We start from the raw sequence: 23079 nt of genomic DNA, 5'->3' as shown, positions 1-23079 counted from the left end.
AATCCCTCTGTCCTCTATTCCCCATTTCGCAAGTTGTCGTATAGTCGTACAGAAGCCTCCCATTTTACTGTCCTACTGTACATAGGTTTGCTACTTATGTTACTGTGGCAGAGCATTCTCACGGCAAGAATTCTGAGTTGCCAGTAGTTGTTTGCTAAATGTTTCTAGTAACCATGTTCAGTTCAGCTGACAGAGGAAAATAATACTGAAATCAAGGGTTACTAGCTCTGTTTGCATCTATAAATCAGCAGTATCTCATAAATTAAACACAATGTAGATAGTAAGTTCCAGGACATCTCGCGTGAGGGGAAAAAATTATTTATGCTACAATATTACAGGAGTCGAGCCTACTGCTCTGAACGCAAGACATCTCCAGTATCAAGTCTGTAAATCCTGATACCAACAACAACAACAATTTGTATGTGCAACGTCAACATGCATCGTAGTACAGAGTTAGGACGCGGCGAGGACGTTGATGACGACCTTGGCGGCGAGCGGGACGGCCACCAGCATCTCGACGATGGGGAGGACGTTGCCCAGGAACACCACGCACGCCGCCGCGTCCTTGTCGCGCCGGCGCCTGCAGAGCGGCCCCGCCACCCGCCCCAGGCTGGACACGACGGCGGCGAGCAAGGTGAACACCAGCGCCTTGGTGTACACGTCGTACTCCGGCGTCCCGAGCAGCGCCGCGTACGCCGCGCCCAGCATGCCGAAGCCGAACGTCGCCACCACGGCGGTCGGCTGTATCTCCAACTTGTGCTCCGCGGCGGCGTCGCGCTGGCCCTGCCCTGCGGTCTCGTCGGTGAGCAGGCTCACGGCGTAGTACATGGCGGCCACGGCGATCTCCGGGAAGAGCGCGAGCACGGTGTCGCCGCCGAGGAACTCCTTGGCGATAGTCACCGCGGTGACCGCAAGCAAGGCGATGACGGCGTCCTTGAGGTACCTCACCAGGGACAGAACCTTGTCCCTCGCGGCCTCGCTCCTGTACCCGAGCGGCATGCAGGTGGCCACGACGAGGAGCACGCTGAGCGCCGACGCCAGAAAGGACACGGAGAGGTCGAACCGGAAGCTCATCGCCCGGAAGCGGGAGTTGTTGAGGTAGCCGAACAGGAGCGTGGTCTGCACGGCGAAGGCCGTCGCCGTGGCGAAGAGGGCGACCTTGCGGCCGGTCTTGATCCCGGCCTCGAATGCCTCGTCGCGCATGCTGTCCTCCGTCGGCGTCGCGTGGTACGCGAGGACGCCGACGAGGCCCTGCACGGGCAGCAGGTTGAGAGACAGCAGGGCGTTGCCTTCGCTTATGAGGAGCAGTAGCAGGGAGTTCGTCGCGACCAGCGCCGCGCCGCTGATCACGCAGAGGAACTGGATGAACCGGACGTGCCCCCTGTGCAGCTGCCTGTACCCTGACAAGAACAGCTTCAAGTAGACCAGCAGGAGCGCAGAGAGGTAGGCGATGACCAGGAAGCAACCGCCGGCAACCAGGACGTGCCGGTGCAGGAGAACATCCTTGCGCACCGAGAATCCTGCGGTGAGGAAGCCGGTTGCAGTGGCTATGGTGCCTTGAGCGAATGATGAGGTGCGCTTCAGTATCTTGTTTGTTGCCTGAGTTGGCTGCTCCTCTGGGTCATTCTTGGGAGAGGCATCCATCTCTGGGTCATCCCTTGTACTCTTCTTTACCTTCAAAAGAAAAAGTTGTTGGCGGTTAACAAATTATCTCTCAGAAGATAAAGCTGATTTCAGAATCAATGAAGCCCCAATACTTTGCAAGAAAGTTGAGTGCTAAATTAGGGAGAGGTAGACAACTTGGAATCAATTCATAACACAAGGAACACTGCTGAGTGCTGACTAAGAAATGGAATATGAATTGTCAGGTCAGGAAAGTTAACTGCTAAATTTTGCACCATGCTTTCAACACAGCGGAATACACATGTCAGACAGGTAAATAAGTAGGAATCAGTTCGTATAGGGGTCTGAACTATGCAGGTCAGGGCAAGAATACCTAACATGAAAAGTGTTCGTATTTGGCAACAACAATTCTCTTATCGGGCCAATTCACTTCCTTCTTGAAAAATTGTATGCTCACTGTAACTTGGAATCAGTTTGTAGCACAAGGAACACTGCTGATAAATGATCTTAACTGAGAAATAGAATATGAATTGTCCAGGTCAGGAATACCTAACACAAACATCAAAGGTTGCAAACGGATAATTTCACTTCCCTTCTGAAAAACTGGGTACTGGCAATAAGTAGTGGAATACAGTAAGGCACAAGGCTGATCAAGGTTGTTGCATACGGCTTCAAAAAGTTCTAGAAATTAAATCAGGTCAGCAGCCCACACAAAAATTTTATTGGGAGATTAAAATATTATCTCCTAGATGCCAAAGCTGACTTCAAAATCAACGTCTATCAGTAGCCCCAATACTTAGCAGGAAAGTTAACTGCTAAATTTTGCACCATGCTTTCAATACAGCAGAATACACATGCCAGAGAGGTAAATAAGTAGGAATCAGTTCGTACTTAATACCACAAGTATAGGAATCTGAACTATGCAGGTCAGGGCAAGAATACCTAACATGAAATGTATTCATATTTGGCAACAACAATTCTCTTATCGGGCCAATTCACTTCCTTCTTGAAAAATTGTGTGCTCACGGTAAGCATTGGCATTTCTAACTAATGAGATGCTGATCAAAATGTTCCATACTACCCTTAAACAATTCTAACTGTGGCGTAAATATACAAGTAACAACCACGCCTTGCATATGTAACTACATAGGACTAAGCATAGGCAGCATAGCAGTAAGCTTAGTTTCCATCAAGAATCAACTACTGTGAAACATGGAAATTCATTTTAGGTATCGTTGTAGGTTGAAAAATAAACTTCAGAGAAGATCATGCTTTCAACACACCAAAACACATGTCAGAGATCTAGTCAACTGGAAATCAGGTCATTCTACAATACATACTGTCAATAGACTAGCTCAAATAAGAACTGGAAACCTTAATTGCTCACTACAGGTATGTCTAAGACAAATATTGCATCAAATAATTCACTGGTGTAAAATTCGTATCAATAAAAACATAACTACCTCAAAAGATCGGTAGATATGATTATTCATACATATTTCTTCTGGATTCATGTGTAAAGATGCTAGCAGATAAGCTGACATGAGAATTGCTAAATATAGGACTAGACAGGACAGCGAGTTCAGTTTGCGTCAGGACTCGAGAAACAATTAAGTTTAAAACACGAAAAATACTCGTTATGAAATAGCATGGGTTTTGCAGCAGATCTAATGGCTGCGACAGCAATCATGCTTAATATAGAGTCCACTAGATCTATCATGAAAGAGGCCGGAAAAAGGGGAACAGAAACCTGGGAGAACGCGCGTGAAAGGAAGATAGGCATGGAAAAGGTGCAAAAAAATCGAACCAAGCGAGGATTTGCCTGTTTACCTGTGAAGGAAACGAGTTTGCCGGCATGGTGTTCATCCCCGGGTGCCCTCAGAAGCAGACAGAGGTGGTCTTGGCCAGTAGGAAGAGGGGAGGGGAGGCAGCTGGCAGGAAAGACACTCTGTTCATAGTCTAGTCAATGTACCTCTTGCTTGGAAATTCCTGGCCACTGGAAGTAAATAAATAATTTAGCTGTCGCTGTTCACCTTTTCCTCAGTCTATTCTTATCTCTGTATCTCATGCTAGATTGATGCAATAAACTTCTAGAAAACTTTAACCATAAATGCACGGAAAAATGTTAACAGTGGCCTATTAGTGAATGTTTCCAACTGGGACTGAGACCTCGCTAATATTCCTTAAAATTTGTGCTTTCATTTTCTGGGGATGGTATGGCCAGGAGCACAACTCAGCAAGTAGATTGCTCGGTAAAAAAGCTAAACTGCACTGCCACTATTAGTAAATGCGTAGTTACAACCTGCTAACACTACTGTAAACCTGTTATTCAGTTACTCCTGTTTAAACGGTTAATTTTTTAGCCGTGGTGTCGTTTTTACCCATTGCCAACCATCATGATCGCAGCATTAGAGCAATAATAATTGGCGCTCACTCTGCATTGCCGACGCCGAGGCCAGAAATTCCTCGGTTCCTCGCCTGATCGAACAGTGATTGGAGTGGCAAAGCGACAGAGACAAAAGGGAGGCGTCTTGACTTTGAAAACAAAATACGTGTGCTTGTCGATGCGCCTTTCGGTCTGTACTCTGTAGGGAAATTTGTGCGGTGATGGCATTTCCATGCTCCTTCCGTCCTTCGTTTGCCAAATACGAGCTTCCAGGAGCCTATTAGCGTCGGCGCACCGAGCAATTTCGCAGCAAAAATGGTCTCCGTGGTCAAGTAGTTGTCGTGTCGAGCACCTCTTCTTCAGCCGAAAGGGTTAAGGGGGCTGTTGCTGCCGTACAGCGAACTGGTAAAGTAAACAAAGGAAAGAATGTACCGTCAAAAGTCTTCGCATGCCCAATTCTGGAGCAGAATGCCTCGCCAAATCCATGCCACAGTCTGCACCCCGCAGGGGATAGAAAGATTTCTCTGTTTTGTTTTTTTTTTTTGGAAAAGCCGAAAGATTTCTCTGATGGTGCTGTGGTTCTTGTTAACTGTCCTGTTTGTCTGCATTGGCGCATTCGGCAAGAACTATATAAGAAGCATGGAACTGACAGGAATTTTATGCCAAATAAAGCTCTATAAAACCTGTCTTACAAAATCATAACAAGAGCACTAGGCCTTGAAAAATGGAACTCTATGATATGATGTTGCTACAGTAATACTGATGCTACAAAGCTGCACTGCATACCAAACGAAGTGACATAAAAAAAACGCTCGCTAGTGTGCCGCACGTCCGTCTGCGACAGTAAGAATTGCTAGCTCCCCAAACACTGTAAAAATATTAGCGATTGAGGTAGAGGTCGAGGAAGACCTTGAGCACCAATGGAATGGCAGCCAGAAGCGCCGCCGCCGGAAAGACGACCACGATCCCCGCTATGCCCATCTCAACAGCTCCTGCTACTCCCACCTCAGGGACGTCAAGCGGGATGGCCAAGCGGCTCAAGCTTGACAGAACTGCCAGTAGGAGGATGAACATGGCGACCTTGAGGTACACGCTGTAGTGGTCGGTGCCAAGGAAAGCCGCGTACAGGCCGGTCATGAGCGAGAAACCCACGGTGGCAACAATCCGGAAGACGAAGTCCAGCCATGGCAAGCTCTCGCCTCGGCCCTCACGCGAGAAGAACTCCACCGCGTAATACAGGACCAGGGCGACAGCCTCCGGGCAGACGGAGAGCACGATGAATCCCTCCAAGAACTCCACGGAGACTACCAGCGCCATCATGGCAAGCGCGGCAAGCACAACATGCCTTAGCCTCTCCACGACTCTGATGACATCCTCCAGCATGTTGGCTGGGAGAAGCACCAGCGGCATGGCGCAGATCATCATCATGATGAGGGAGAACGTGGAGGTGGCATAGCACACGGCGAGGTCCAACGGCGGGTCACCTTTGCCCTGATTGTTGTCAGGGGTTTTCAGGTAGCCAAAGGCGACGGTTCCCTGCAGAGCGAAGGAAGCCATAGTTCCGATGGTGGCCATGTCAAATGTGCCCTTCATTGCCATGTCGTACCTGCTGGCAAGCGTTGCGCTGCGCTCTTCCTCCATCCATGCTCCGGCGCGCACGGCCACACCGACAAGCACCAGCACCGGTGCGAGAATAACTGAGAGTGCCGTGTTGTTTCTGTTGGAGAGGATGACGAGGACCGTGTTGGCCGCAATTAGCATCGTGCCGGTGACCGCGACGAGGACGGTGACAACCCTGTACCAGGAACGGACTCGCCGGCCATATTGGTAAACGAAGAACTCGAACATCATTAGGGCAACCGCACACAAGAAGGTCATGATTAATAAGAAGCCCTCGGCCACAAGAAGGTTACTGAGGTGTACTTTCTTGTGGTTTGTGGTCGAGTAGAGCTCCTTGATGTCCTTGTAGCCTGACAGCGCCGCCACGATGAACACCACAAGCACCGAGAGGATTGTCTGGTAGAACGTTTTTATCCGTTCAGACTCAGATTTTGCCAGTTCCTCTACTGATCTAGTTCCATGGAGTGGCGTCCCACCTTCAATGTTTAATCCTTGCTGCAAACAGAATTGAATAACAGACAGAGGTAAGCACCACCATAGAAGACAGATAGATCATCTGCTCAAATACAGAATCATGCGGCTCATCAAACTCTGAATCCAAACAACGAGAAACAACCTAGACCCCAAATTACACAGCAAATCTTACTAAAGCATATGTGCACGATGGTGATGAAAATCAAGAGATAAACAGATCTGGAAGTATAACAAATAGAATTCCGGACATCAATCACAGATTAAGGTAAGTTACCTGCAGTTGTTCATTCATTTCTCAGGTACTGGCCAGTGCAGCTCACCGTCTATGTCTGCACAGCGAGGTCAGAGCGACTGGAGCTAATGAAACATGGATGGATTCTGACTTTTCTTGTTTGGCGGGTGCACATGGGTAGACGAAGACTTGCTCTTCCATTGAGGAAGCTATCAGGAAAGCTGCAATCATTGTCGTCTTCTTCGACCAGATCACCGAAGTATTAAAACCAATTATCAATGTACTTTTCATTGACCTTCACAGGGAAGTTAGATGATGGCACTATTAATTTGCCAATTTGGCCAACGCTTGTACTTCACCAATGGAAGCAGGACAAGTTCATCTGCTGTAGTATTAATCTATAACCCATCCGTGAGAGTTTTGGATACATGAATGGCTACAAAGCAGGTGCAATCTCAAATCATTTCATCTCCAAACAAAGAAATCTCAATCATTTATGTAATCACAACTACATATTTGCACAGGGGGGATCCAAATGTGAAGAACAATGAGGAGTCAGCATATTTAACATGGTGTTCTACCTTGTCTACCACATGGCAATCACCTAGGTTCCTAGATCAGTAAAAATACAGATAGCACTAATAGCAGGCCCATAGCCCAAAGAACTAGATCTACTCCGAGCAGTGTGACAGTAACGGAAATCAATAAGAAAGACTTCTCAATCATCAGAACTCATAAAACTCAAAATGATGGTCAATGGCTATTATTCTTTCCAAAATTTTGGTTTGACATTCAGATCAATTCTCTAGTAGATACCAAATTGAAAAACATGGCACTTCTGTGGTACATACAGGCATACAGCTTTACAATTGCAGAAGAATTAGAAACATCCAGAAAGGGGGGGGGGGGTGTAGAAAAAGCAGTACAGCTACTCTATGGTTTAGGACATATGAATTACCAGTTGGCTATTGGCTATTAGAACTAGTTCTCTGGCTACTCCAGAGTGACTGGCAATGGCAACTGTTCCAACGGTTCTTGTGGTGGTGATTGCAACTCATCCAGTGGCTCTTGAGGATGCAATGGTGCTTCGAGCAAGTCCTTCTGCTCCTGCTGTGTCAATGATGCTTGCAACTGATCATGTGGCTGCTGTGGTGAGAATGGTGGCTGCAGCTGCTGTTCTTGCAGAGTTGGCTGTGAGTGCTGGTGTTGATCACTTTGCCAAACCCAAACAATATCCTTGAGTGCTGGCCTTATCTCCTCTTTCACTAGCTTTTGATACTCCATAGTGTCACCGTTAGTCTTTCTCAACTCAACTAAGAGCAACGAAGGGGCAACCTCAAAAATTTCCGCATTAAGCTCAAGCACCCCCTTCTTTCCTTCCTTTGGAGAAGCCAATTTCAAGATCCCATTTTCTTTTTTCTTAACCTTTAGCTTTAAGCGTTTGGAAAGCTCCTTCAGCTTTGCTAATACTGTCATTACAGGCTGCCTGGTTGTAAATCTTTCTTCCCTGCGATACTTATCCTCAAAAAATCCAGAGAGATTAAAACCTGTTGAGAGAGAGATGATGTCAAATGCATTCAAGTTTGGGAGACTTAATGAACCTTGATTTCCCTCAGATGTGCTGCATTCTGTCGAGCCAGAGGTTGTAGCTTCACCTGTACAGGCATTTTCGGTTGTTTCAGTCTCATTTTTCTTTGCGTTGACTTCAAATGGTTTTCTGTACCAAGCACTCCTCTTTATCCTTGAGATAGAAATTCTAGTGCTTGGATCTGGATCAAGAATTCTATGTAGCAGATCCTTCAGCTCAGTAGAAAAACCCCGAGGGCATCTAAAGTCTGCTCTGGAAATCTTTCTGTACATCTCTATCAAATTTGTGTCATGGAAAGGAAGGTAACCCGCCACAAGCACAAATAGAATTACTCCACATGACCATATATCTGCCTTTGCACCATCATAGCCTTTTCTGCTGAGCACTTCAGGAGCAACATAAGCTGGAGTTCCACATGTGGTATGGAGGAGACCATCTTGCCTTTTGGACTCAGTTAGAGCACTTAGACCAAAATCTGAGACTTTAAGGTTTTCATTCTCATCCAGTAGAAGGTTTTCAGGCTTCAAGTCACGGTGATAAACACCTCGACTGTGACAATAATCGACAGCACTGATTAATTGGTGGAAATATTTCCTCGCAGCATCCTCACTGAGCTTTCCCCCTTTAGCTATTTTGTTGAAAAGCTCACCACCTTTAGCATACTCCAAGACAAAATAAATCTTGCTCTTGCTAGCCATAACCTCAAAAAGCTGAAGAACATTTGGATGCTTCACTAACCTCATTATTGAAATCTCCCTCTTTATCTGCTCCATGAGCCCAACCTTCATGACCTTGTCCTTGTTAATCATCTTTATGGCAACAGCTAGCCCGGTAGTAAGATTACGAGCATAAAAGACCTTAGCAAAGGTTCCTTGCCCCAACTGTTTCCCGATTTCATAACGTCCCATCAAAATTGTTCTCCTCCCGTCCATTGTATCAAGCTACGCAATGATACTATAAAAAGCAAACACAGCACCACTTCTATAAGAGAATTTTTTTTAACCGTCGTCTCCAAGATGATGGCCTACAAATATAGAGGCCTTCAATCTACTGTGCTTTAAATTACGAAAAAGAAGAATGGTATCAGCATGAAGCACATTCTCATGAGATCCCAACAATATCAGCTTGAACGAAACTCGGGTCTTGTTTGCACAAAATATTTGCTTCTTGTTGTGCAAGCACATCTTTCTGCATTCCCAAGTCTTCTGTGGTAGGTTGTAAACTGTAAGGTGGAAGAGCAACCCAAATTAGAACAGACATAGGCATAGGTGTATTGACAATTGTGACTCAGTTGCTAAACAAAAATTCAGCAGAACTATAGGATATTAGGTGGACTTCATGGGAATTATGGCTCCAGCATGATCTTTGCATTATTAAATATAGACCCCGGATGATCTGATTTAAACAAGCATAGCTTACAAATTTAATAAACATAGCACCAATAATAAGAATAGTAATGATCCATCACGGTTTTCAAGATAAAATGCTCTAATTTCAGTCCTTAAGAAACAGTATCAGCAAGTCTCTGGAATTCTAAGTCGTGCCAACACAAAGCTAAGTTCTGATAGATCAACAGCATTCAAATTCCAGCAGGAGGCATGTAGAGTTCACAAAAGCTTCTTCCAGAAGCAGAGGGCGGGCCAGCGGACATATTGTGGGGGCATTGGGGTTGAGTCGATTTTTGGAAATTTCAAATGCACCAGGACCTTGGATCAAGTCCTGTGGTGTCGTCAACTAAGATATATAACGGGCGTGCTAAAGGAGGAGAAGAGCGAAATCCAATCAAGCCAAAACCATGGATGGAACAGATTGGCACTCCGCCGCACCACGCAGCAATGAAATCCGCTCGAACTGATTCGAAAGGAAGAACGATTTGGATTGGATCCGATTGCTCCTTGCCGCAGCGTGCATCGAAAATAAGATCTCTTACGACTAAACTCGTTCCTAGAACAATTCCATCGAAGCAAGTAGGGTTGCTTACCAGCAAAGCAGAACGACTCAATGCGGAATCCGGATGGATCTCGACCCCATCTCTACGCCAACCCGGCACCAGCGCGGCCGCCTGTCTGGCTCCAATTTGGTGCTGCCCGCCCGACTTCCCTAGCCAGTTGAGCACTTGAGCTCTCCTCCCTGGCAGCCACAGTAGCTTGTTTCCGGGGCTGGTAAGGGATCCCTGTTCCGTCCGGGCTCTAGAAGCCGCGGCGGCGGCGCTGCGCTCTCAGATTTCCTTCCGCGCGAGCGCGGAAGAGGCCGTTTGGTGCGTCGGATCCCTGGGGATCTTCTGATTCCGCCCGTAGCTCGCGGCCTGGCTTTTATTTTGGCGGCGCGCCCGGCGCTCCCACGGCGGCGACGCAAGGCAAGTGGGCGGCCGTTGTGGCTGTCCACCGTCGTGCTGAGTGCTGAGGAAAGGAGTTGACGTTTTTGCCCCAGGACGCGAGGGATCTACGCGTCGGTGTGTCAGGGACAGGCGAGCATCGATCATGGCCTTGGGCTGCTGGTGTGGGGCCATGGGAGACAGCTACCGGCCAGTAGCGGTAGGCCAGATGGCACACGTGCAGTTCCTCCAGACGCGTAGGGGCAAATGCGGAAGAGGAGGTCGACGGCCGGTTGGTTGGTCGGCGCCACCGCGAGAGCGCGAAGGCAAGGAACCCGACGGGAGGGTTGGCAGGGAAACAAAACGGAGAGGGAGCTGAGCTGTCGTGGTGGTAGTGGTAGTGCCCCCCAGTCCCCCACGCCACGTCGCCACACTGGACGGACGAGGCGCTGCGCTGCCGCTGCGCCGCCGCGCGCTTTCCCGTGAGTCCCGAGGACCGCGAGCCGTGTATCATTCGCCGCCAGCCGCCGCCGCGCTGGCGCCAGCCGGGGCCCGACGCGTGTGCCGGCCGGCGCCAAATTCACGGGCGCCACGTCCGCCTGGACGGGCGTACGTGTGCGGTGAGATGGCCCGTGCTCTTTCGACGGTCAGTTCAGGCGCAGCTCCGTTTAAAGCAAGGCAAAGGCAAACGATTACAAGGCCGTCACCCGTCAGTCTTTTTTGCTGGGCCATTGGAACTTTTCGTGCAACAAACATTTTTGGAATGCACGCACCCTTCTTCTTTAAAAGTTTGATCAACTAACAGCAACTCCACGAGTTTTTCAAAAATTTCTTCGTCAAAATCATGTATTAGGGGCTCTTTCAAAAATAATTTCCCCCAAAAACATATCAAACCACGCCAGATCGCTAATAACTAACCCTAATATTTCAAAACAGGCCACATCATTGTAATTGGGCTTAGCCCAGCGCCTCGCTGCTCTATTCCCGTCTCATTCTTTCTTCTTCTTCCTCCAACCGAAGAAGAACCGATGTTGATCGCGCTACTCTGCCATGGGCGACATCCTCGGCAACGCATTCCACAATATCATGGACACGCATGTCGTGCACCACCTCTTCCCGTCCACGCTGCACTACCATGCTGTGTAGGCCACCAATCCGGTTCTAGGCTGGCAGGCGGTGATGGCCCCATCAACCCTCGGTCCGTCTATGATCTTGGCCGCTTCGTCGGCATGCACAGGGGTGCAGCCCGCTGCCAAATCCCGCTCGCCGCATTTTTTACTAGAGGTTATGGAGTCCCTCGGGTCTACGGTGGTGCATCTGGTCATCTGGAGGTCACCGTGGCACGATGTTCCTTGCTTGGCAACCACGTTGAGAACTACCAAAATGGATTCCTTCTCATCTCCTCTCTCTTTTGGTGCCCTCCCCATCCGAATTGGTGGCTGGAGACCTACAGCCCTGACGCGGGTGAAGCTTGGCGGCAGTGGAACTAGACCGTGATGTTGTGCACGGTGTGCGTGTTCGTGACCATGAGCTGCAGGAAATTTTGGGATTGGGAAGGACCAGTTCCCCGCATATATGCGGGGCGACGGAGTAGTGTCCACGTATTTTTATGAAAAAGATGGGGAAGCTATTGAAGATAAAATTTTTTTCACTAAATAAGATTTTGGGGTAATTTTAAGGGTTTTTGGAGTTGCTCTAACGCTGACTTCAATTTGGGAGGCTTTCGGGCCTGGCAGAAGGGTTCGTGTCATGGACTCGTGGCCCAACCAACAAGGTCAAGTGCTTGAGAGCTCAACGCAACGCCTAGCAAAATTTGGGCCCATATTACAGATGTGGACCAATAGACTTGACAGACTGAGGTCAACTTCGAAAAAGCTCAGCCACTTGCATGGGCTGTGAGTACCAGGCAATTTGATCCAGTTTATTGCTGTGGGCCAACATGTCTGAAGGCCTCGTTCCAATTCTCGAAATGCTGGCTTGTGGATCCAAAGGCCCAGACTGCCACAGTTGTACAGTCCACTAAACACTCCAGAGTTTTACAGCGGCACTACGCACATGTTGCGTTGGGCTAGGAATACAAAAACTGCACATTGACTCACGTACCTATTTATTTCAAAAAAAAAAACAGATGTACCTAGAGACAGTAATTCTACTCTACATTGTATCTAGATTCCGAATTGGTCCATCCTACCACGAGATAGTGGTATCAAGTACATTTAGCTCCAACGGCCACCACAAAATTTTGTGGCAAGTTCAGATCCGAAAACAACACAAGAAGAAATTGAAAACAACGTATCAACACTTCAACGTGCAGGGGTGGGCCGCAGCAGCAGAGCAGCTCTCGTCGCAACCCGCCTTCCTCCTCCTCGATCCAACACGCGCTGCCCCGCCGTACGCCCGCCATGCCTCCGCGCCTCGTGGTAGGGCCGTGCGAATTCCAACGCGCGCCTCCCCCACGGAAAAAAAGACGCGCGCAGCCTCGGTATCCCAGCGCCCGGTGTGGTAGGTCGCCACCACGGGCGCGCTGCAGATCCAGCCCATGCGCGCGCGCCCGCGCGCGGAGAGGACCACGACACCGCGCCACCGCTCGCGCGCAGGCGAAACGCACAGGACCGGTGCAATAATGCGGCGTCGAGCCAGCACCCGACCGGAGCTGCGCACGGGCGCAGGCTGCGCTCTGGACAGGCTCACCGGCCGGGCCGCCTCCTTGCTCGGAATTGGCCTCACGGCATGTAGAGCCGGTTGCCGCACTTGCACCGCCACGCCTCCGGGTAGTACTCCGTGGTCACCGGCACGCCCGGCGGCACGGCCACGTGCACCGGGTAGCACGGGCTGCAGTCGCCGCACTTGGACGTGCACCGCGGCGGGTAGGACCCCGGCCCCTCCGCCAGCAGCCGCCGCCATTGCCCGCCGCCGGAAGCAAAGCACCCCTGTCCCTGTGAGCAAGCAGCAAGAAGAATAATGAATCATCAGTGCCTGAGGGTACGATCGCTCGCTCATCACTCTCGTCACACTCACACGTACGTATCTGTCGGTAAGGTCGCTATCGCGCGCGCTGTGGCATCGATCGTCGATCGATGGATCGGCAGCAACGTATGGTCAAAAGGCCATGGAACCCGGCGGCGTTGAAGGGCTGTCGGAAGGGGCAGTGAGCTGGAACGGCCGTGCCTGTGCCTGTTCGCGCTTAGTGGGAGCAGCAGTGTGCACCAGCCATGGCGGAGCCGGGTGCGGTTGCTGTGTGAGTTGTGACTATTTGGGCTCCGATTTGATGAATGCGGAGGAGCAGAGTATGTGCATGGAGCTAATCAAGTCGTTTGATCTCTGTGCCGTGTCATCGGTATGCATTTCAGGAGAAAATCAGCTAGAAGAGGGGGATGCATACGCACCTGATTAACACAAGAGGCTGCAGTCCGTCTCCAGAAGTCTGACAGAGAAAGAGAACACACGATGTTAGAGTATTTAGCCAACGATCCTCTCAATCCTAAGCTGAAGTGCGGCAATCCAGTGCAACAAAGATCAAAATATTTTGCTTTCACATCACGCCTTCTGTGCAGCACAGAGCAGATGCACGGAGGACGGGAGGAGCAAGAACAACACGTGCGCAGGCATATTGCAACCAAGAAATGAACCTCGGCAAGAACAAGAGAATGGACGAGAAAGGTGCAACACCAATAACCATCAATAGCAGGTCACTGGCTGGAAAGAAACCAAGTTGCCGAAATGCAGCGAGCATATGCGCAAAAACAGAAGAGCTCGCTTGATTCCTTACCTGAACGGAGCAACACAGTGCGCGCCCTGCAGCCACTGCCGCCGCACGCCAGGGACCGAACGCCGCACAGGCAGATGGCAACGGCGAGGCACAACCCCGCCAGCTTTAGCATGGATCTGCCACTCCACCTCCATCTCCGCCTTCCCCGGGAGCACTCCATGGCCTGGGCACCTCCCAGAAACCGCTCCCTTTTCAAGGCTTCAAGCCCCTGAAGCCGGAGTAGCAAACTGTAGTAGAGACGGAGCTCGGCAGGCGGCAGGAAGCAGAGGGGCACGGGGGGAGGGCGTGCTCCCCTCACTGCCCTGTAAAAGACACTCCCCCCTCTCCCGCTCGAGTCGAACGCTACTGTAGCCGCGTCAGATCTCAGCCCGGCTCCCTCGGACAAGACTACCAGATCGTCAAGTTTAATACATCAGCGAGAGGAAAACACTGTACAGAAGACTAGAAGTATCAAGTGTGCGCAGGCAGGGGTAGTAGCTGTGTGCACTGACTCGAGTAGCGTGTAGCTCTGCATCCTCCTCTCGCCTCACTCGTCACTTCTACTAGTCCTCTACTAGACTTCAAGTTGTGTGTGACTGCCCAGCAGTGCCGGCTAGAGGTCAATCGGCCTCGCCAAATACTGCTACCGGATGGCGAATGGCCGAATGCTCAGTAGCTCTTGCAGTCTTGCTCACTCCTCATCTCCTCTCTCTCTCTCTCTTGCCGAGCACGGAGAAACGAAGGACGGTGGTGGAGCCATGAAGGAGCTGATGCATGCATGTGCGACCGAAAAGCCTGCAGTACTTGGCAGAAGTTAACGCTACAAACATAGGGGTCCAAGCCCAGCTAGTGGTCCAATCCAATGGAGAGATGCAGATCGTGGGGGTCTGGCAATCTGGTCGTCCTTGGGTCAAGTGTGTGAGAGAGAGGAGCACATGTGCAGCCGTGGATTCGGTTTGGATTCGTAGGAGGCGCGCGGCAGATGACGTCTAGGGTTTAAGGTTGTCCGTGTGCACGCATGGAACGTGGATCCGTTTGTAAGGAGGCCACACGTTACCCACAATTTTTGCCCTGTTCTAGTATGAACATAGGCACATAGCTGATCTTGGCTGAAAGGCCGGGAACATATGACTGCTGCTTTCTTGGGTCAAGTTCTTGGCAACCCCCAAGACTAATAGCAGGCAGTCAGTGCAGTGCAACATAGTGGAATACTACGAGCAAGCAGCTCCATTGGGCCATCCATGGGCAAGGGCAAATGACTGGAGCCAAACTCCATCGAGGAGGAGCCGGAGCAGGCGAGCTTAGTGGACTCTGCGGCCATGTTCAGGAATCCCAAGATAGCTTGTCTCCTAAAACTGTATATGCGAGTCGTCCTCCTTTTGTTGCTGTGGTCGCAGCGGCTTTTGATCCGCAGGCTTTACAGTTTACGCAGCACAGCCGCACAGGTCCCCCCCTTTACAGTGTACACACACGCAGCAAGGAACGAGGAACGCAGCAGGTGCGTGCTGCGTGCATATGATCCATCCATACGGCCATGCAGCTTATGTCGGGTGAAACCAACTACTCACGCACAAACCCAAGGGTTGCAATCTGAAGGCTCCAGAACTCGGAGACAAAAATCTTCTAATTTATACCACCCAGTACTTCTATTTAAAACATTTAGATTTGAAGGAAATATATATGTTATAAATCATACAAAATTAGAAAGAAAAACATCTTACATTACGTATTTTTAGTAGGGTGCCAACAATCTTAATTTCATGACCACAGCCCCCAAGTTATTCTGTAGTAAGTCCACGATGAAAATGATGAGGATGGATCGAAGTTGCCCTAGACAAACATTTTTTGGGTCAGAATGAGTGTAACACTCATCACTTAACAAAAGCGAAGGATGATGAGTCTATTATCATATTAAATTGGTAAAAGATATTAGACAATGTTTATTTGTGACTCGAATTAGGTTGAAATGTTATTATCCTTTCAAATGAATTAAGTTTGTATATATATTTGCATAAGCTTCAATTATAAGTTTGTGAACATATCACGATGCTTGTGTGGTGGTTGAATCATAATATATAATGTATTCATCAGTGGTAAGTGACTTGTGCAATTGTGTTAGTACATAAAGTATAGTAGCTACCAATGAAATAAATTAGTGTAGTATAAAACTTAAGTAAGTTAAGATATAGCTGCGAAATATAAGATAATACTAAGATTAGATTTTGGAAAGAGAGATGGTTCCCAGTGTCATCTTCCTTCCTAATTTTAGAAACTTTATTTTATATGTATACAAACATGAAAAATTTATGATGTAATACTTGGGATGATCAATAGGTGAGATTCACTTTTTATGAGAAATACATGGATACATGTTATGAACTAGTTGAAATCTATTATCTTAGTTAAAAATATTAAAAAATCACCATATTCGTCGAGAGGGGATAGTAATTGTCATGTGAACTAAGAAAATAAAAACATATGCGCCGTTGATTTTAACGATCATACAATGACTCAAATTAAATCGGAGAGTTTTTAACAAAATACACAAATAAAGAGTATGCGTCAATATCAAATGCAACTAATGTGTAGCTAAATTCAGGATTAATAAACTAAAAATAGTAATTTGATTTTCATATAAATTAAGAAGCAAACACATAAATCAAAAGTCTATCAAGACAGGATTGTTTAATTCTAGATTGGAATAATAATAATAATAATAATGATAATGATAATAATAATGATAATAATAATAATAATAATAATAATAATAATAGAAGGCTAATCACATCCTTTAACTTTAATAGGTTATTTGAAAAGATTTTTTTTGAAACATTGAATCATGTTTGGAGAGTTGTTTGGGTAACAGAGGAGACTAGAAATTATGTGTTTTTCATAAATATGGTTCGAACGATACCAAGCGGTCTTTGAGAAGTATCTAGAAATGTATGTTGAATTAGTTGCTGATGTACAAGCGAACCATAAAGATATACGCCAATCGTGTAATTTAGCTCAAAACCTCTACGGGAAATTGGTGATAGATTATTCATGAAAAAAAAATCATGATGGGAAAAAGGGACAGGGGATAGGATAGCACCGCTGATGCAAGGGTGGTCGTTTTGCTCTAGTATGTAATATGTAAGTGAAAGGGCACAACTACCTGTGGTTTTCCCTTTGTATGATGCTCGTACTATTGCAGCGTTGTGGTGCCATTTTGTTGGTAGTGTGCTTATGTACTACTCCCTCCATCTCGAAAAAATGCAATTCTGACTATGTATCTGAACAAGTGCGTGTCGAGGTACATAGCCAAAATTGTATTATTTTTAGGATGGATGGAGTAAGAGAACTCCAGCAAACCCTTTAAATAACCTCTACCCCAATTTTAAAAGACCAAGTCAAAAAATGCACTCCAACAGGCATTCTACTAGGCTTCCCATTTTGGGGAGGCCTCCAAAATACCCCATCCACCCTCCATTCCTGGGTCTCTCAGGAGCCTCTATCCATGGGGACTATTGCTAGAGTTTGACATATTTTTGTGATCCTTTAAAAATTGAGAGAACCAACATTTGACCTTTGGGAGCATTGGTTTGAGGGCTATAGCTGGAGTTGCTCTAAACATATTCAAAATGTGGTGGCGCTTTGTTTCTTGAAATGGGGTAGGGCTTCTTGCAATTACTTCTAAAAAGGTAAAAATCAAGCATATTTTAGTCATATTATCTAGGATAAAAATGTTAGGAAAATAAAAATTACAATTTCAAGATCAATAGTTGGATCAGCATAGGATCGCCCTCTCATCTCTTTCTCCTCATTGAACAATATTTGATTCTGCAGTAAGACATGGCTCTACAATGCTCCTCATTCTATATTCCCCAGTGCCTTATCTACACTATATGCCCACCATCCCACTAATCCAACATCCCGCCTCCCAAGTCCATAAAATGAAACCGAACCATGGTCTGGTTATGTGGTCCAATCAGTTGGTTAACTGATTGAACGATGGTTGGATAGTATTTGTATTACATGTAAAGATGGTTAGTGGGGACAGGATTCTCTTCCCGGAGCACGGTCTGAACCCCCCCAATCCTTTTCTTCTTCTTTTTAGGGTAATTATAGCTGGATCATCTTAGTGATTTATTGGGCTAATTATAGCCTATATACCGAGCAAAACTGTTCACTCGTAATGTCAGTGTTTTATATCCGGCAACCTACCGAGGGGTATCCTGAGATAGTAGATTGGTTGATGGGGGATCGCCGGACCTGGAACTCAAAGGTAAAAGCGAGGACATAAGATACAGATTTATACAGGTTGGGCCCGCCAGAGTAGCGTATTACCCTACGTCCTATTTGGGGTATTGTATATTGCACCTTGCGCTTGGGTGTTGTTTGGTGTTGAGAATTTGATCCTCTATTGTGGTTCTATAAGGTCTTCAATTACCGATTTAGGAACCCCTGCCCTCCTTTATATACTCTAGGGGGTGGGATTACTAGTCGGTTACAAGAAGAGTCTTAGTAGGATTACAAGGTATGAGTCCTAATAGGATTACAGGGGAATCCAAGTAGGAGTCCTGTTAATGCCAGATTTTGACACATTTTGAATCGGTGTTAGGGAAGGAAGAGATTGGCCGATGCGGCAGACTTAAAGGCTACAATTGGGAATCGGTCGATTGGCGCCACAGTTGGGAATCGGCCGATTGGTGTTGCAGTGTTTCGGGCGATTGGCGAATGGAGTTGGTGGGGGTCGGCCGATTGGAAGGTTGGAGCGGCTGGGCCAATATGGGCTTAAGCTGGGCTAGAGAAGAAGATAGATGAAGAGATTGGCCCGTGGGGGTCTGATAACCAACTCCGATACGAGTTGTGTTCGTAGATATTTGTTTTCGTTTAAAATTAAAGATAGATCCTAGTCGGTTAAGAAATCAGTTGTAATAGGCTATAAATAGTCGTCTCTGGGGATTTGTAAAGAAGACATCAATCAATACAAACAATCTACTTTTTCATCGTACTTTACTTTCAAGTCGGCGACTTCGCCAATATATCTTTTCCTTTCACGAGTTTCGTACGGGTTGGCAGGACTGCATCGACACGATCTCCGGCCGATTCTGTAAGTTCCGCTTATCGAGTAATATCTAAGCTTTAACTTCGGGTGCATCACTGTCGTTTCGTTTAGATTTATTCACAAGTTATCGATATTAACTAGAACTGTAGGTTTTATCTATTGTTTTAGTTTTATCATCAATTATCCAGCTTGAGATTTGAATTGTCGGCTTTATTACTGTTATTTTTTATTCATCATTATACAGCCGATTAGATCTATTTCAAGTGTTGCTTCGTAGCGTTGTCTAGTCTGCTCTGGTAGATTCGTTACAACCGCTGCGTGATTGTCGGCTGTTCTATAGCCGGTCATCTTCATAGCAAATCGGACGATTCGCTGATACGCTTTTTGAGACAGATCGGAACCTTAGCCGATCGAAACCCTTGGGATTTAATACGTTTCTTTCCACATCAATCAACAGGTCAGATTGACTGGCACGCCGCGTGAACCGCACCAGGGCGATCACCCGAATAGGAGCTAAGCAGATTCTCTCGGGTCGTGTGTCCGACGCTGAAGGTCATCGGTCGATTTTTAGCGCCGACAAGTCCGTCTTCTTCCTTCCTTGCGGGTACTGGGGATCTATCCCCGACAAGCCCCTGAGCGCTTCACAGCCAAATGTAGCAGTCTTCGAGTACTTTTATGATTCTCGTCGAGTAGTTTTTGTGCTCCTCAAGTACTTTGTTTGGCTGAATCTTTAAAGTTCCTCAAAGCTGTCATGAGGCTATGGTGTGCTCAATCCCTTGATCATCTTGATTTTGTAATCTTCTTCTTTGCTGATATCGAGGGCGGCGGAAGTCGCACTCTATATGGAGTAGCCCCAGAGCCATAGGTTGAATCGAAAAATCAGGCTGAGCTTCAATAAAAATTTTGAATCTTCTTCTTTCATCTTGAAAAAATCAACTGTTGCGTGTAGCTTATCAGCCTCCGAGCCTTGGAATGATTAAATAATCAATCTGAGGGTCTTTAGTATTCACGCCAGTCGTCTTTCGAGTAGTCATTTGGCGTCCAGCCCCCAAGCTTATACGCCAAGTGAGCCGTAGGAGCCACATCAAGTAATTATTTGGCGTTTAGCCCCCAAGCTAGGAAGCTGGCTTAGCCATCGGAGATATTCCGAGTAGTAATTGGCGCTTAGCCCCCGAGCTTGGGAGCTAGCGGAGCCATTGAAAATACGTTGAACGTCCTGGAGAGTTGTCACCGAAACTTGACCTGAAAAAAGAGATGCATACATTATATAGCATATTTGTAGAATTTGGAACTACCGAAATTTATTCAGTGATGAATATAATGTAAATGTTGTGTGTCATTCTCTCGTTTTGACCATATTTCTCCCAAGTAGATAGCCTGTTACGTTTCAACTCTCAGTCCCTGTTTAGTCATTGCCACTGCGTGTGAGATCTTTGTCTCGTGTACATATACTAGCACTGATGCTACGGAGATCTTTGTCTCGCATCCTAGCGTTTAGGCATGGTAGAAGATCCAAGACTTTCACGAATTGAGGTGTGTTCTGCTCGAAGATATTAGTGACCACTAAGAGAAAGACATTGAATATAAGTAGTCGACATTGCGATAAAAAGAGAGCGTGATTGCGTGTAAAGTAGTTATTGAGACTTTTCTACCTTTTTGACGAGGAAAGCGTGTGTTTGCCGCGCATAGGATTTCTGCCTCACTAGGGTGTAGCCGTTGTGAGTCTCCAGCACTCAATGCACCAAACTTCATGGCAGAGCCTCCTAATTCGGTGTACTAAGCCTGACGGAGCTTTTGAAACTCATTGCACCAAACTCGTGGCGATAGCCTCCGTAATTCGGTGTACCAAGCCCATGGCTGACGGTCAACATGCCCTAAGAATAGTCGGTGAAGTGTAGCTCTGAAGGGTAATTCCCGTCAAGAGACGTACACAAATAAGTACTCGGCGCGTTGCCATGCATGCGAAAAACAAGCCGGAAAAATTATATAAAATAATTAAAAAGTGACTTAGCTTGACTTATGGATGATTATCGATGAAGCTGCGATGGTTGCTCATGAAGCTTACTAGTCGGAGTTGATTCCGACTAGTTGCCGACGGTATGAGACCCACCCTCAACTAGTTTTCTAGTCGAGACGAGTAGTTGAAGTAGTCATTAGCAAGCCGGCATAGACGTCTTGCTCTTGCAGAAGTAGTTGATCACACCGTCGAAGATTTGTTGGTGTTGCCACGCAGGCTGAAGTCCTTCTGGTAGCTTTTTTAGTGTGCGCATAGCTGAATAAACCATTGATTTCCAGCGCCAGAGGGAACAACGGTAGTTGTTTCTTTATTTTGATGCTTGGCGTGCTTTTCCATCTCCGATCAACAATGCTGATATCCACTTTGGACTCGACTAAGTAAATCGATTCCCTGTAGGATTCCGTCTTGACGCCGTCCAATTCTATTCCATCTCGATTTGATGCTTGGAGAGGATCAGTGGCTGGTGAATTGCTCCACTCTGCACTCCGTTTTGAATCCCAATTCGGTGAGAACAGATGCTAGCTCAGAATTAGCCTATCCAGCGACTTCGCCTCAGACTCCAACGCAGTTGCACACCGAGTCATCGATTGGCTGGGAGAACAACGTTCTTGTCTTGTAGAGTAGATTGATCTTGATGAGGTCCTCCAAGCTCGCCCGATGATCTTGACGATCACCCCTACCTGGCGCGCCAAATATCGGTGTTTTATGCCCGACAACCTACCAAAGGGTATCCCGAGGTAGTAGATTGGTTGGTGAGGGATAGCCGGATCTAGAACTCGAAGGTAAAAGCGAGGACACAAGACATGGATTTATACAAGTTCGGACCGCCAGAGTAGCGTATTACCCCACGTCCTATTTGGTGTGTTGTATATTGCGCCCTGCGCTTGGGTGTTGTTTGGTGTTGAGGATTTGGTCATATGTTGTTGTTGTATAAGATCTTCGCCTACCAATCTAGGGACCTGCCCTCCTTTATATACTCCAGGGGTGGGATTACTAGTCAATTATAAGGAGGAGTCCTAGTAGGATCACAAGGTATGAGTCCTAGTAGGATTAAAGGGGAATCCTAGTAGGAGTCCGTCTTCTTCCTTCCTTGCGGGTACTGGGGATCTATCCCCGACACTTAGACCTAATTTTTCCTTTAAGCGGCCAAGCAGGTGAGATTGCTGGTTCACAGTTTTTCTAGTTGAACTCGTGACCTGGACCATTTTTTTCTATGCCCCCGCTTCTACTACAACTTTTGATTTCTTAATGCTCTTGGCCTCGTGGGCTACAATGTACTAGTCGTCCTCCTCCTTATGTGTACTACCAGCCTACCATCATTGGGGAACTAGTTCAGTGGACCTCTTGCAAATATTCGTCCTCGTCACCAATCTATGAAATACTCCTATCTATATAAGTGTGAAAAGACCAAGTTTACAATTTAATAAATAAACAACTTTTTAAGATCCAACATTTACGAAATATAAGTGTATGCCGTCATGTTCGGTGGACCTTCTTCTACTTGTGATTCTTTTAGAGAAGCGATTATGTGATTAAAATTATTTTTTTCAATTATTTATGTTAAATTTTAAGGAGGAAGTGATCTTGTGTTGGAAGTGAATTAAAAGAAATTGATACAATATCTCACATAATCATACTATAATAACTTCTATGTAAAATATCCTTAGGCCATTACGAGATGAAACTAATAAATGTGCGTACCATTCTGGCCATCAGTCCCAGTTGCTTGATGAAAGGCATCTGGCAACCAATGCTCCCCAGTTAAATTAGGCGGTGGCTTTGTCCTGGCACGACGTCGTTATTCCTCCTGTTTCCCGATCCGATGATTCAAAAGCTGTATCTCCTGTTCGCTCAACCGCCCGTCGATCGTCGTCCTGTCACGCTCCCTCGCGGCGCGCGAGGACGCAGTTCTGTCGCGTCGAGGAACAGTGCGGCCAGCGACGAGCCAACGACGCCTGGTCGGCCCGAGAAAGACGTCGCCAGGACGCCGGCGAGATCTGGAATCTAATCGGCCGGCGACAAGTCCG

General features: G+C 47.1%; 4 protein-coding genes across 6 annotated transcripts; all 4 read right to left on the bottom strand.

The window, feature by feature from the left end:
- Window positions 1–206: 206 nt before the first annotated feature.
- LOC101776919 lies at window positions 207–3618 on the bottom strand. 2 transcript variants are annotated; one of them, XM_004970347.2, is made up of 2 exons: window positions 3454–3618; window positions 207–1674 (listed from the first exon to the last, which is right to left on the bottom strand). In XM_004970347.2, exons 1-2 carry the CDS (start codon window positions 3487–3489, stop codon window positions 454–456), a joined length of 1257 nt encoding a protein of 418 aa, XP_004970404.1. In that variant the 5' UTR covers window positions 3490–3618; the 3' UTR covers window positions 207–453. The 2 variants fall into 2 exon arrangements, with proteins under 2 accessions (XP_004970404.1, XP_022682013.1); XM_022826278.1 differs by lacking the exon at window positions 3454–3618 and adding an exon at window positions 1997–3422.
- A 561-nt stretch (window positions 3619–4179) lies between these two features.
- On the bottom strand, window positions 4180–6804 carry LOC101776514. Of its 2 annotated transcripts, XM_022826277.1 has the most exons (3): window positions 6378–6804; window positions 4919–6124; window positions 4180–4611 (listed from the first exon to the last, which is right to left on the bottom strand). In XM_022826277.1, the coding sequence occupies exons 1-3, from the start codon at window positions 6393–6395 to the stop codon at window positions 4444–4446; spliced, it is 1392 nt and encodes a 463-aa protein (XP_022682012.1). In that variant the 5' UTR covers window positions 6396–6804; the 3' UTR covers window positions 4180–4443. The 2 variants fall into 2 exon arrangements, with proteins under 2 accessions (XP_022682012.1, XP_004970403.1); XM_004970346.3 differs by lacking the exon at window positions 4180–4611 and having other exon boundaries at window positions 4644–6124; window positions 6378–6787.
- A 266-nt stretch (window positions 6805–7070) lies between these two features.
- LOC101776111 (CBL-interacting protein kinase 11) lies at window positions 7071–10359 on the bottom strand. Its single transcript, XM_004970345.3, has 2 exons — window positions 9905–10359; window positions 7071–9145 (listed from the first exon to the last, which is right to left on the bottom strand). The coding sequence occupies exon 2, from the start codon at window positions 8853–8855 to the stop codon at window positions 7329–7331; it is 1527 nt and encodes a 508-aa protein (XP_004970402.1). The 5' UTR covers window positions 8856–9145; window positions 9905–10359; the 3' UTR covers window positions 7071–7328.
- Window positions 10360–12217: 1858 nt separating this feature from the next.
- Window positions 12218–14675, bottom strand: LOC101775711. Its single transcript, XM_004970344.4, has 4 exons — window positions 14498–14675; window positions 14007–14393; window positions 13624–13661; window positions 12218–13173 (listed from the first exon to the last, which is right to left on the bottom strand). Exons 2-4 carry the CDS (start codon window positions 14164–14166, stop codon window positions 12961–12963), a joined length of 411 nt encoding a protein of 136 aa, XP_004970401.1. The 5' UTR covers window positions 14167–14393; window positions 14498–14675; the 3' UTR covers window positions 12218–12960.
- Window positions 14676–23079: the final 8404 nt, after the last annotated feature.

Source organism: Setaria italica, chromosome V, assembly GCF_000263155.2.
Source record: "Setaria italica strain Yugu1 chromosome V, Setaria_italica_v2.0, whole genome shotgun sequence".
Taxonomy (NCBI): Eukaryota; Viridiplantae; Streptophyta; class Magnoliopsida; order Poales; family Poaceae; genus Setaria; species Setaria italica.
This window is presented reverse-complemented; position numbering and strand designations above follow the sequence as displayed.